Source organism: Sipha flava, unplaced genomic scaffold, assembly GCF_003268045.1.
Source record: "Sipha flava isolate LNK unplaced genomic scaffold, YSA_version1 197_pilon_pilon, whole genome shotgun sequence".
Taxonomy (NCBI): Eukaryota; Metazoa; Arthropoda; class Insecta; order Hemiptera; family Aphididae; genus Sipha; species Sipha flava.
This window is the reverse complement of record NW_020272774.1, coordinates 601,672-616,179: the sequence shown is the minus strand read 5'-3', so window position 1 is coordinate 616,179 and position 14,508 is coordinate 601,672. Positions and strand designations below refer to the sequence as shown.

The following is a 14,508-nucleotide window of genomic DNA, read 5'->3' as shown; positions in this document are numbered from 1 at the left end:
AATCTACGGTACTTGAACGTGAACGAATTATATATTTTTATTTTTTTTTATTCATGCATTTCTTCACATATAAATATTGAGATATTCTGTTCGAGTTTTTGATAAAATGTTCATCCGAAATATTTCACTATAATAGACGTTTATGTTGACTGAAATCATAAACAATAGTTTACTACACGTGTATATTATGTATTAATTTCCATTCCTTGTTTTTTTTTTTACAAAATTCTGTAATAAAAATACGAGAACATACAACACGTGTACGATTGTCGGTTTTGGCTGTCAGAGATAAAAAGATTATAAAGATCTAAATCAAAGAAGTTATTTTATTTTATTTTTTTTTACGATTAGGTTTTTACAGATTTTATTAAGCTTTAAACTGGATATCGAACCTTATCAATCTCCATTTGGTATACGAATTCACACAATCCAATCGTAGCTCAATCTTATACCGACAAACGTCCTGGGGGCACTGTCTTTTATAAATAAATGGTTCGACTCTAAAACAGTTCATAGTAAATTCTCGTAAAATAATAGCTCCATATCGAGACCCTACTTAGAATTCTGAAATGAAAAACTAAAATGAAAGAAAGAAGAAAAAAAGGTATATTAAACGGATTTAAACGAAACAATAGCATCGTCTGGGCGCATTAATAGCACGCGCGAAAAGCTACACAATCGTGATTAGAAACCTTAACGTCTCTTTAGAATTGAAAAATAACTAATGTACAATTGTCAAGTAATTCACTATTTTACTACGAGTACTTATATTAAAGGTAAATTCCAGTAAATCAGTTTCACAATAGTTATACACGGTGAAACCACTACGGCAGTTTGTTTGATTTTTTTTTTTCGTTCCACTGAAAGTTTTACTGCTGAAAATAAAAATAATGAAACTCCAAGTCACGTAGCATTTTTTCTTTTTTTTTTTTAATTATGTTCTCTCTATACATTGGCCCAAACATATAAAATAATAAAATTGTAGTCCCGTTTTATGCATTTGGCGTTTTCCCCCGCACTAACTCGACATAAAACTGCAGTATTCGTCTCCCCGAACCTAAGAAATTGCAGCGAGAAAAGCGGAGGGCGGGGTGGAATCTAAAACGAAATTCTTTTTGATATTATCTGATTACAACCCGATCCCAATTGCCGACAAGGTAATAAATCCTTAATGTTTTCACCGCCGAATAAAAATTATATTCAAGATTTATTGGCCACACGAACGAATAAAGCGAAAACCCGATCGTTAAAACAACTATAAGACCATTTGATAATTTTATGACCATTTCAAGACTACGGTCTTAAAGATGTGAATACAAAGGGAGCGTTTTACTCAATCGACATTCGTTCAAGAATAATATTGTGCATCAATAACAAATAACATCATACAAATCAATACAATTCAAAAAATCAAAAAAATAAATAATAATTTTATTATATAGTTCGATTCGATGCATCACAGCATTTCGGACGGAAATTTAAGCGGTTTAATTTCCATACCTACATTTTATTTGGTTACATATTATATAATATACATACACGATACGTAAATGCTGTTTGATGTGCATTTTGAATTAGTATTACTCATTATTTAATTATCGAATAATTATTTTCTTATCGTAAGCCATCGTTACAATTTCAAAGTTTATTAATAAGGAAAATTTATAAACGCTCGCATAAGCGAACTGCTTTGAAGTATTCTAGAACGTAATTGGATACGTCATTTAAGGCTGAAAACTTTAAATGCGTTTAATAAATCCAAGAACCCGAGTCCAATATATAATACATAATACTTATAGTACTACAGATGTTAATGACACAGCGAAATATTTATAAATGTACTTCCTGACATGATTATGTAAATTACACTATTTTATAGTACATTTACAACTTAAAATAATGCCAGATTTCGAGTAGATCTTAATGTTTTTAAATTTTTTATTGTTTACTACGAACTCGTGTTTATAAATATAAATTAAGCACACAAGTACAGTAATCCGTAATTATCAATCCAGTTAGTTTAATATTTATTTTTTTTTAGAACATAGTATTCGGCAGTATATAATATACGAGTATATTTATATTATACTATAATATGACCTCATAAATGATAATAAAAACAATCCTGACACAGAGTAATAAATTTATAAATCTATACTTATAGTTAGAAACTCATATAAATAACTAAATATTTAATGAGATAAAGTTATGCAAAAGATTATTATGAAAACGAACCCTGTTTAGGGTCACTAATAAGTATCAAAATAATTTATCGACGCTGGACGTTAAACAGTAGTAAGTTTTTAAAGATAATGTATCTATAAATCAACATAAAAAAATACCGTTTCATTGCATACTTTCTTCAATTATTTTTGAATGACAATGAAAAAAACCACCCAGGATGTTCATTCAATTGAAACTACAGTAACAAACTTACCACGCTTTTGGAATAAGCATTTTTTTTTTTTTTTTTTTTAATGATAATATAATGATTCCAGGAAATTATGTTTGTGATAACTGTCAAGCATAAAATACTGCAAGACATGTTTTGATAACATGAAAGGTTCCATACCGAAACTTTTTTCGACGGGTTCTTGTTTAAAACTGAATTCGTACGATATCATATAAAATAATAAAAAATAAAAAAAAATACGTCACTTGCGTGTTAAAGTCCTTTCACACCTTTAGAATAATAACATTAAAAAACACAAAATAATATACTGAACATAACTACTGTCCAAGTGTCATGAAGGAAAAACAAATATTACAGTGTGACAGGTCAAGAATAATTTATTATTTCAAATTTTATGAGTATGGAGCTTATTGTTGAATAAGGAATACTTTATACGAACACAATTTGATTATAACCACAAAAGTATTTTATCTATATTAATATATTATCTATGAATATTTAACATGAAAATCAAAAAAAAATTTGATTGAATTTAATATTATTTTGTTTTAGAATTACTTTTGAATTAATTTAAAATCATAAAAGAATACACTTAAAATTTGAAGTATATTTTTAATGATATCTTGTTTATTTAAAATCGTTTTCCTAATTCCGTAAATATACGTGTCCAAACGGTACGTTACTTTTTTCAAGTTTTCGGTTTATTTTATTTTACTAATATTTATGTAAATACGTTAAAATCTAATGTACATTCAATATCCATATTGTGTTATACTCAATTTAATCTTAGGAAATACATAAGAGAATAACATATAATTGTATATTTCTATAGAACTATAATTAAAGAACGCTACTGTATAGCAATTATAATATTATTATTTTATTATTTATAATTATTATTATTTTATACACAATTCATATTTTTTAAACTCGAAGTATTTAGCCGTGTATGATACTGAAAATGAAAATACTGCAATGCATTTAAATAAAATCACGGTAATTGATCCCGTAGAGTGCGAACATTTATGCAGTACGTAAAGCAAATGGGTTAACAGTTATGTAAATAATTAAAAAATGCATTAAATTTTGACTGTCGTGTAATTTCCAATATTATCGACCTTCGTACGCTACAATTAACTGTTTGAAACTGTTCATTTTCATTTGACTATTGTTCCGTGTCGTTATTTGCAACATACCATATTTTATTCGATCATCGTTTTCCAGCGTAAAACAACCATAACTAAAAACTCGAAACTACTAAAAAAGTATAATGTGTTGCCCTTAAGTCTTTAGACTGTGCGCACAAGTATAACTTGTTCAAGTTTAAATCACAATTATTATTAAGTGTACTCGCACAGCGGGATTTCACCAAGATCTTAATTAAATCGTTGTGCTTATACAATTCGGTATGCTAATTTTACGAGTCATCAATACGACGCGCGCTGCCCATACAATTAAAACGGTTTTTCTTTCTGCTGCCCCATTCCCACCCCTGTATACTCTCCGACACGCTGACGACGACCATCCGGTAACCGAACGAGCGTACGTTTCGTCACCAACATTTCTACGCCTATTGCTACTTTACAACGACGATAATAGTATTGCAAAACATAAAAAACATATGATCAGAATTAATGTGATTATTACCTGATATGCCGTCGTACGTCCACCATTCGTCCCAACTGGCCTGCACGCCTGCAACGAAAACGAATACAATGAAATATACATTAGTTATCGATCAACGATCAAACCGAGTTTGATAGTAATCACACGCGCGTTGAACGCATAACATCCAATTATACCCAATACCAACCCCTGATTATCGCGACCTTCGTGTACGCGTACAATAACCCACCCGATAACAATAGGTAAGCAATGCGCATGTATAATCATCGTAATGTGACAGCGGATAAATTTCGTCGTACCATGGTGTTAATCGTAAACAGAATTTTAATCGCGTAACGTACACTGTACTAAAGAGTGAGATATTCTTTTTTTTTTTGTTTATTTTGTCAAGATATGTATTTTTAACCGGTAAGTATATGATATAAAAGGTCTTATGTTATTTTATAGATATGTCTCAGAAGAGTTTCGATAGGCCTTTGTGGAGTTTCGCCGTTATCGTCTGTGTGTTTATTCGAGACGAAAAAAGCTATATTCGAAAAGTGCAGAGCTAACGAATGAGAAAATAAAAAAATTTAAAATGTTTTCTCAATAACTTGACACGTTTTGTACAACGGACACAACGAGGTAGAATTAAAAATCTTTCAGATTGATAGTTTCAACCACAACTTAATAAGGAAAACGAAAAATCACCGACACGTCGGACAAAAGAATATCGACAACTGGAGAGTGGCAAAGATCACATATACCGTTGAACGAATCGGATTCGAAAATCTATTCCACTCGATTACACGAACCAAGTGAAATCTGAAATACCTCACTGGGACCATGTTATAGATGTCCGTACATATCGCTCTACCACCGGCAAGAATCGTCCGCGCTGTTATTTCTGTAACTGCGCTACGGACACACTCGGCGAATAGCGGTGGCGGCTGCAAGCACGGGACAATAACTTCCGTTCGTACTTCACAATATCCTTTAAATGACAGCATGGGAAAATGCACCACTCGTCGCCGATTGACTTGTGCACCGTTCGCACAACAAGAGCAGCGGCGATGGCGCGCGGGTTGCAAGCGGGAAAAAGGAGGATGTATAATATTCGTTCGTCGGTGGCGGACGGGCGCCATCGAGTCGGTTGGCGTTGCCAACACCGATTAATCTGCTCGGCACCCTCCGTTTCGCAACATCCTCGGTTTTATTGTTGTTGCTATTTTTCTGTGCGCGCGCACACATACACACACACGCACGCACACACACACACACAATATCTCGTAGTTCCGTACTGCGAGACAGATATATTTTAGTTTTTATTTTTCCCCACAGTATCTGTGTCCATTTATAACTCTCGTCGTTGCACTCCCTTCCCCTATATTTACCCCCAATCGCCCGTTCCCTATACACATGTATCCGTGTGTACTCGCGTGCGTCATCCCTGCCCCGTTGGCCGCCGCCAGCGTTTGCCTCACGGGCGCCCAAAAGACTAGACGAAGTCCCGTGGAGTGGCGTCGTCATCAGCGGGCAAGTCGTCTTCCGACGGCGTTAGTACATCTTTGCGAAAGAACATTTTACGATTTTATCCTCGGCCGGCACACGAACCGGCAAACGGATGGCACTTATCCGGTCGAATCGATGCGTACCGTTCGCCGCAAACATCCCGAGCCAAATCGACCCCATGGTCACCACCACCATTGGTTCGCAGCGACCGCCACCCGTCTCGGATCGTGTTTACTCTTGTGCGTTTTAAAACGCTATATAACGTGTGATGTAATATCGCACCGTGAAAATGTATAAATGCGTAATATTATTATAAAACTCGTATTTAATTTATATTACTCGCTCACACACGCGCCTACACAATATTTGGTCTCAACGAGTTAGAGTTGATAAAACCGAACGAATACAAATCATGGTGGTCCTAGACGATTTATATCTTAACCCTACATAATTTTACTTTTTTTTTTTCGTAATCACTTAAAATATCTCAATATAGGTATACCAAATATAATATTATTTTGATGGAATTTGAATTTTAGTTCTAAGATTTGATTATGTTTCAACACGTAATACATATCGAGATGACTTTGTCAGCTAATAAATATTAAGTTAACAACCATCTTAGTGGTTTGACAACTTACAATAATTAAAACACTAATTCTCGTATTTTGAAAATATTATGACCAAAATTATTGTCCGCAGTGAAATGAATGCACATTATATTATATAACTAAATATAATTATATGAAGAAAAATAATCCCTTGTTCATCCTGTCGGGACAGACAATCGAAATTGATAAAACGGCTGAATTTTTTTTAAGAATTTAGATTTTCTTCTTCTCGATAAAATTTTTTCTAATAAATTACCAATCTTATTAAAATCTAGTTTTCAATTTTATTTAAATTTATTAATAGTAAATTAAAGTTTTTCTAAATTATTCGGAAAACTATAGAGACTTTAAGGAGAAAATATTTGAATTGAAAATTTCGAAAATGGTTCATAAATGAAAATCAATATTTTATAGGAAACTCAAAAACCTACATTATTTTCTTTATTTTAGCAATTTTTTTTTTTTTTAATTACAGATTTGTATGTAATATTATGTCTATGTAATACGATATTCTTGAAGTGAAATTTGATTGGAAAAGCGATCGATTAAGTTTTCCGAGATGAATCCTTTTCGAAATTCATCCGAGGACGACAGTGATTAAAAATTTAAAATACCCATGTTATTGATAAAAAATGAATATAAACATTTTTCTTGCACTTGTCATTTTATTCATGTGACTTTTTATGCAAGTAGAAAACTATATCGTTAATAAAATTAAAAAAAAACATCCAAGGTCGATGGTAATTTTAGTATTTAAAATAATCTTGATATTGAAAAAAATAATACAAAACTTTTTATTTTTATTTTATTTTTATAAGTTGAGATTATAAGCAGAAAATTATTTTCTTAATATTAAAAAATTAAATAAAGTTTTTATGAACTTGAAAATTTATCTTCAACGTCCATCTGTGATGATACATCTGTTGGCCACTTCAGAATGCTTTCATAAAAAAAAACGAAACCTTCAGGTATTCATTGCTGTACTTTCTGTAGTCGTTCTTTTTTAAAGACATTAACCAGAAGTTTAGAGAATTGGCATAGAAATTCTACAATAATAAGAATAAATAGTCAATAAAATTTCGTAAATCGAACAATTTTTTTAGAAAAGTTTTTTTTATTAATACTTTAATTTTATCAACTCGACTCATCCGTTTCCAGCATATGCTTGTTGGAAATTTACAACTTACTAATTTTATTTTATTTCTTCTTAATTAAAATTCTGAGTTAAAATTACTATATTTTTCGTTAACAGTGAGAAAATTATCTAAAAAATAAGGTTAAAAATATATTTTTATAATTATTTTCTGATAAAATGAGAACAGATTTCAAATGTTGTGATTATAAGGAGTTAGCTGGGTTTTATATAAAGCATCCTGTCGTAGCCGACGAAAATCACTAGTGTATGAGTATTTTCGTGCTTCTTTATTACCAACTGTTTCTGAACACCACAACAATCCGAACACCGATCGACACCTCTGAATGTCGTGGCTACAATATTCATTCCGAATAGATCGCACCGAGTCCGACCAGAGTACGATCAAAATCTTCACGTTTGCGTTATACAATAATATTATAATATCAGCAATATTACATGTAACGGAACGCGAGACAAAGTGTATGCACCATCTGTGGCGTGTGTCAAAAGCGGTTGTTGCGCCCGCTGGTGCGCCCCAAAACCGTGGACGCACGACGATGAATTTGAATTATTATTATTGTTATTAATATTATTATTGAATTATTCTAACGCGGCAGCATTAGCGTGTTGTGCACTGTATATATAAACCCGTTTCTGGAGAGGAATTCGTCGACGAAAACCAATAGATTTACACGTCATATTTACTGATGCGTCAAGGGTTATAATAATATTACGTCGACCCTCTTCACGGTAATTTTTTTACTTTGTCGTAAAATTATTGCTACAAATATTTCAGTGTTTCAAATTTTATTTTTTTCTTAACAGTAACAATGCATTCGTAAATTATTGCAAACATTTTCACAGAAATAAAATTATAACAGGAGTAGTTTTTCTTCTGGAAAAACTCCTGAACAAGCCACTGGTCTAAGACTACTAGAAAACGCTTTACGAATGCTAGTAACATAGTTCAGTATAGTGTAACGTACTATTTACTTCGGAACTCTGTTCGGACGTTGCACTTATTGGCACGAGTAACTACAGCATGAACTTTACCGAAGCAGAAGCACATTCGTTGAAAATCCATTCAACCGGTCTCGTATATGCAGCTTAAAACGGATCAAAATATATTGTATGAAATAAACGAATTTTTTCAGTAAAGCTTTTCCACGAGAATTTAAATCGATAGTATTTTATTCAATAACCAACCTACTAATCGAAACACAAAGGGTTATAAAAAAAATATAAATACAAACTCTAGGGACCATGATCATTTTTTTTATTTACTTTTTTTTTTATCAGAACACTAGAAATTTTGTATATAAATATCAAATTTGTATTTTAAAAAACTGACAGTTCACTTTTATTCTATACGAGATACTTCGTAGAAAATGCCTGCACGTCATACGTGCGATAATGTTACTTTGAAGGCTGCAAATAAAATATAATTATTACTATCAAAAACACTGAGCTAACAAATAAGCCGATAAAATAATTATTGAAGTTTAAGCAATATGTCGTATTGTAATCCTACTGATAAAAACGTGTAAGATATTTATAAAAAAAAATATAATGCCCCACGAGAATACAGTAATTTAGTGATGGGGTTGCGAGATTTCGTTTTCACTGACATTTTTAAATACTATAACTTCGTAGGATATTCAGTACTTGGCATAACTAACAAAACTACTTTCATACAAACATCATGATTACAAACAAATTGTAACTTAATTATTTTCTTCCGATTTATTTTTTCCGTGAACTTTTTTTTCCGGTACACCACGCAGTTATAAAACATTCACTTGATAACGTTTGTTAGTGTTGCGACGCAAGTGTTTACTCACCACGATGTACTTGTCCTGCAGTGGTCGACGGGCAAAGAATTCGGGTGTGCGTGCTGGGCCCGTGGTACACCCGAAAATGGCAAATCAGTTTAAAAGTTGTCAACACAAAAGTGTAATGTACTTTCATTATAAAAAAATTGTTCTTGCTGACAATAGTTATTGACAATGGTTACAGGTGTTTTTAAATACATAAACATTGAACATATTTAAAAATATATATTTAATTAAAGTGTAGAAAATTTAAATTATAAACGAGATCACATAGGTATTCGAGAGAATGGAATCTAACCTAACCTATTTCTGTAATATATTTTATTCACAATGAATATTATATGTTACTATAATTATATTATATACAAATATAATATACTATATATGTATTGTGTACAACACCAGTTCAACTCAAAACTCTTATTAAATTTTAAAATACCGTAATATAAATGAATTCTTGCTATAATGCAAAATAAAATTAATCTGTAAATGAATCTTCACGTAACTGATATACGAATACAACTTTTTTTTAAATGTTTATTGAGTAAAAATGATTTTATATTAAATATAATAATATAATAATGGAAGGTAATTTGAACACGATGCACCAAAATTCCCCAGAAGTCCAGTTTGCTATTTATAATAAAATAACTATTCGTTTGTTATGTTTTTAACTAAATGTAGTACTTACCTAGATAATACATATTGCTCATTGATTTTATTTCCAGGGAAGTGGGTTTTGCTAAAAAATAACTTTTGAATATCTTGACTTGACCTCCTTTTGACCTTACCAATAACAAATTGTGGCATCACCACTGTTTACATTTTTTTTAAAACTATATTGCGATGCAATCAGTATAATATTAATTAAACAATATCAGGATGCTTTTTTAATCATAGATTTAAAGACTACATAGCTTTAAATCGGATGGGGAAGGCTTTCTAGAATATAGAGTTTCATACATTAATTTCCAGAAAAATCATAGGTAAATACAAATTCTGAAAACTACGTAGCAAATTATAGCAAATTAATTGCAAAATGCCTGTGAAGGTTTGAAGTCGCTAGTTTGATTTAGGGGGGGGTCAACTGCACGCACATGACGGTTTAACCCTTCAATGCATGACTTTTTTTTTCTTGATTTTTAATTTTTTTCTGATTAATTTTATTACTGGGAATTCAGTAAAAATGGTGAAAAAAAAATTAGATCATATTGATCTATATTATATAGGTTATATAGATAATAAAAAGAAATTGTTTTCTAGGCAATATAAACAGCCTTTCATATATTTAATGATATACTAATCGAATTGACCGTATGACATTTCTAGACAACTTTCAGTATACACCGGTTTATTTTAGTAGTTTAAAATTCTTCAATTCATCCTAATGTATTAGCCGTATTGCACGATTTTTTTATTTTACAATATAAATAATGCGTAATATATTCTATAAATCATCGTATACGTCACCAGTTATTGTTGAATTTACTTGGAAAAAACTAAATACGTCCAGAATACTCTGGATGATTTGAAATTCAGGGGACAGAGCTAAAAATTCGATTTAAAGAGGTTTTTGTATTTGGTGAGATTTCAAACTGTTGACAGAAAAAAGAAATAATTCAAACTAATGGGTGTTGAAGATTTTTTTTTTTAAAACATATCTATTATTTATACATAGTATTGATATTACAACTAAGCTGATAGCTGGTATACAAAAACTCAGAGTAACGTTTATTTCTTTCACCGGCTTTAAGTGCCAAGATCACTTTTTTTATTTTTTATTTTAAACGGTGAACGACAAATACTTGTACTTTACAGAGCTTATTTTTAGATTGAATATACCTTTTATTCGAGACTACAACAATTGTTTGCTTATTGCTGAGGCTTGTTAAGATGATGAATGAAAAAAGATACGACTAAATTCAATTGCAGTTATCTGAGAAATTATAAAATAGATTTAAGAACAGACAACTACTATAAAATGGACTAAATGATCGTACTTGGATTTACAAAGGTTTTACGAATCATCATGGATCTACTGTATAGCAATAAACAATGCGGTGTGTTTGAAATTAAATACACCAGAGGTGAAAATTAAGGATAAAATAAAATTGCAACGAACGTTGTCTGATAGTGCAATGAATGTACTTGACGAATCGAGATAGAAGAATAAGTATGAATGAAAAAACTCCCAAAAGAAAAAAAAACCGATTCGAAATGCTTTACAAGGTGTTCCTAAAAGAATAATAACCCTTTTCCATTGATCATCTTAGAACGCGCAAAGAATTTCTGCCGAGTTAAGGTGAAAGACTTTGCTGCAGATAAGAACGACGGCGGTGGCCTGCGGCGGGCGGCATAGAAAAAAAACAGCACCGCCGCCACGGTAATTATTAGAACGGCGATTACGGGCGAAGTTTAAACGGTTCGCATTGTCTGTTCTCTCGCCGCTCGCCGATAAAAACGAGATTTTCGCGAAACGACGAAAGCTTTTCATCGAATCCGTTATCAGATAACTTCTCCTCGCCACTCCGACGTTACACAGACTCCTTAACTACGGGCCGCTATGAAAAATCTATTGAATGGGCTATATATATAAAAAAAACAGCCTTCCATGCACTGACGTGTTTCGCACTACTTTATGTGGTCGTAGATAAATTATTATTTGTAAGTTTCTAAAAAAAAAAACAGGCCCGATGACTATTATATATATAAGGTGAGGTGGTTTTTTTTTTTTTTTTACGTCAACTTGACAAAGTATGTTTTATCTTCGAAAGCACTTTTGCGTTCAATTAAGGTCATTAAAAGTATGAAATTCTTCGATAAAACACTATTTCGCTACGTTGTTGCATCTGACCATAAATACTGTACATCTTGACATATTTTTACCAACAAAATTTTAATTAACTAAATTTTTCAAAAAAGTTATATTTACAAAAAAAATGTATTATTTTCAACGTCACTGATTTTCTAATAACTTGAAAAATATCAATATTTTAATAAAAAATGTGCATCTTTAATTTATTTGATAATATGACACTTTACCAAGACGATATATTATTATAGTTATGATTAAATACATTTATTACGAGCAATCAATATTCCAATGGTTCAAGTAAAACACTCTAAACAAGACAAAGTGTGCATTTGTATGCGTTTGTGTGTGTATGTATGTGTGTATTAGTGTAAACATACGATTAAAGTTTGTCTTTCAACACAAAAGTTTGGAATCAAATAAAAGAAATACTCACATAAGTGAAAAATAGACTTCAAGTTTTTACTATAAATCTTTATTTAATTTTTCTTTAAATAATTCAAATCCGTAGATTCAAACTTTTGAAGTTTTCTAATACGAGTTATTCTTAGAGTATTTGAAGTTAGAACGAATAACTTTGAACAAAAAAAATTAAAAAATTGTTTATAAAATAAACTATATTTAATTAACATATAATTAGTATCTGTTAAGGTACCTACAGTACACAAAAAAAGAAAAGGTGTTGCTTTATATTAAAAAAGTATGTAAATAAAGTATACACTTAATATACTTATTAATAATAAATAATATTAATATTTAATTAACATTTTATATATTAATTATATTTTTAAATTATTTATTTAATTAATATTAATAATATTTATATATAGTAAGTATACACTTAGTATATACTTATGATATTAATTTAAAAATTTTAACACAATCATCTTATGAAAACGGCGGTATGTATAGGCAATTTATCAATAGTAATGTCATTAATATTATATTCTTGTTTTTCTATTAACAGTAAATTATTCATACCCTACATATTAATATATCATCAATAAAAACTAAGATTTTTTTAATAATTATCTAAATGATAATCAATGTGATTTGTCATAAAATCGATTGACCGTTTGAAGAAACACTTATCACATTATTTTTGTTTTACATTACAACTATTTAAATATTAAAAATCGTTAATTTATTTAAAAAAAAAAAAAGTACAAGTGCTCTTATAACTATTAATCAACTGCATCTCGGTAGTTGATACTAAAATAAAAGTTTTCCAAACTAACTTCTCGAGTAAGTGACTGTATAAGATTATTCATTAAAATTTATCGTTCGTTGACTTTATATCAATCGAATCATTGATATACGTAATATTATGCTATTGCATACATTATTCTTCAACTATTTATCATAATAAAAAATGTTTTCTAAATAAATTATATTTAAGCAGATTATGCTATTAAAATAATAATATAAAATATAAACTAGCTGTATAAGATTAACATTTATGAGTTCAATTTATCATTTCGAACGCACAAAATATATTTTTTCAACACATGAATATAGAATCGAAAAATAAATAAATAAAATTATCACTTACATTTTTATAGTATAAAGCAAATAATTGGTGTATAAAATATTTAAATTGTAATAGATTCAATAATATTTTTACTAATTTGTATTACGTATAGGTACATAGGGTTTCATCAAGAACTTTCTCGAAGAAAAAAATAAAATTTGTGACACATAAATAATGACTCAAATTATTTTCGCAGACTACGTTTTTTTTCTTCCTTTAAAGTATTTACGGTCTGTCATTCTTAAATGTACTGTTAAATTTACTACACACTACGTAGTGAGCACGTTAAATTGTTAAAAGTATTATTTTTCTTTTTATTTAACAGATGCGTACACGGTGCAAAAGTGCCGATAAATGAATAATTGCATAATAGTATAATAGATTCATAAACAAATGCCTGGTCGTCGAGGAATAATTGTTGGATGGTAAGATAAAATAACGACGAGACTAAAAATAGTTGAAATAAAATACCAAGCCAATTTTATCTCTAGTTCTGAATTATAATTGTGTCTTATTGGATAATAGTGTGCGTACGTAGACGAATTTAAAGCGTTTGTTATTTAAAACTTGTGCGAAACAGTAACAGCGAAAGAAAATAATACGCAACCATGTGTGTGACCTTTGTGTTCAACCCGAAAACCCTCACCAAGAGTAATGATCAATTATTCAGTTATAAACATAAACACTTTGTGTCGATAATTATGGGCAAGTACGATTACTCTCAACAATCCAAATACAACGAGACCAAATCGTATACAAATAATAAAATAAAAACGACCGGGTATTTAATTCACAGAATAGTGAATATTTTAACACTCGTAACATGCAGTCACTCTTGTAGTGCTCGTTTTCATATGAATATTACATTGACGTTATTAAAGTAATAATAGCATATATATACATATATAAGTCGTTTCGAGGGCAGTTTTATTTACATAAAAGTTTTTATTATTTTTATAACTTTGAAAACTGGAGAAATTCGTTGTATACCAGTAAAATCAAAAGTAAATATGATGGTTAAGGTATAGTCGAATATGATTTCACTGGGACGTTTATC

General features: G+C 30.2%; 1 protein-coding gene across 1 annotated transcript in view; it reads right to left on the bottom strand.

Annotated features, from left to right (window-relative positions):
* Window positions 1-14,508, bottom strand: part of LOC112681784 (carbonic anhydrase-related protein 10) — a 123,957-nt gene that overhangs the window by 90,461 nt on the left and 18,988 nt on the right. The window contains exon 3 of the mRNA XM_025552099.1: window positions 4,061-4,108. Within this exon, the coding sequence (XP_025407884.1) occupies window positions 4,061-4,108 (48 nt within the window). The remainder of the gene's footprint in view (window positions 1-4,060; window positions 4,109-14,508) is intronic.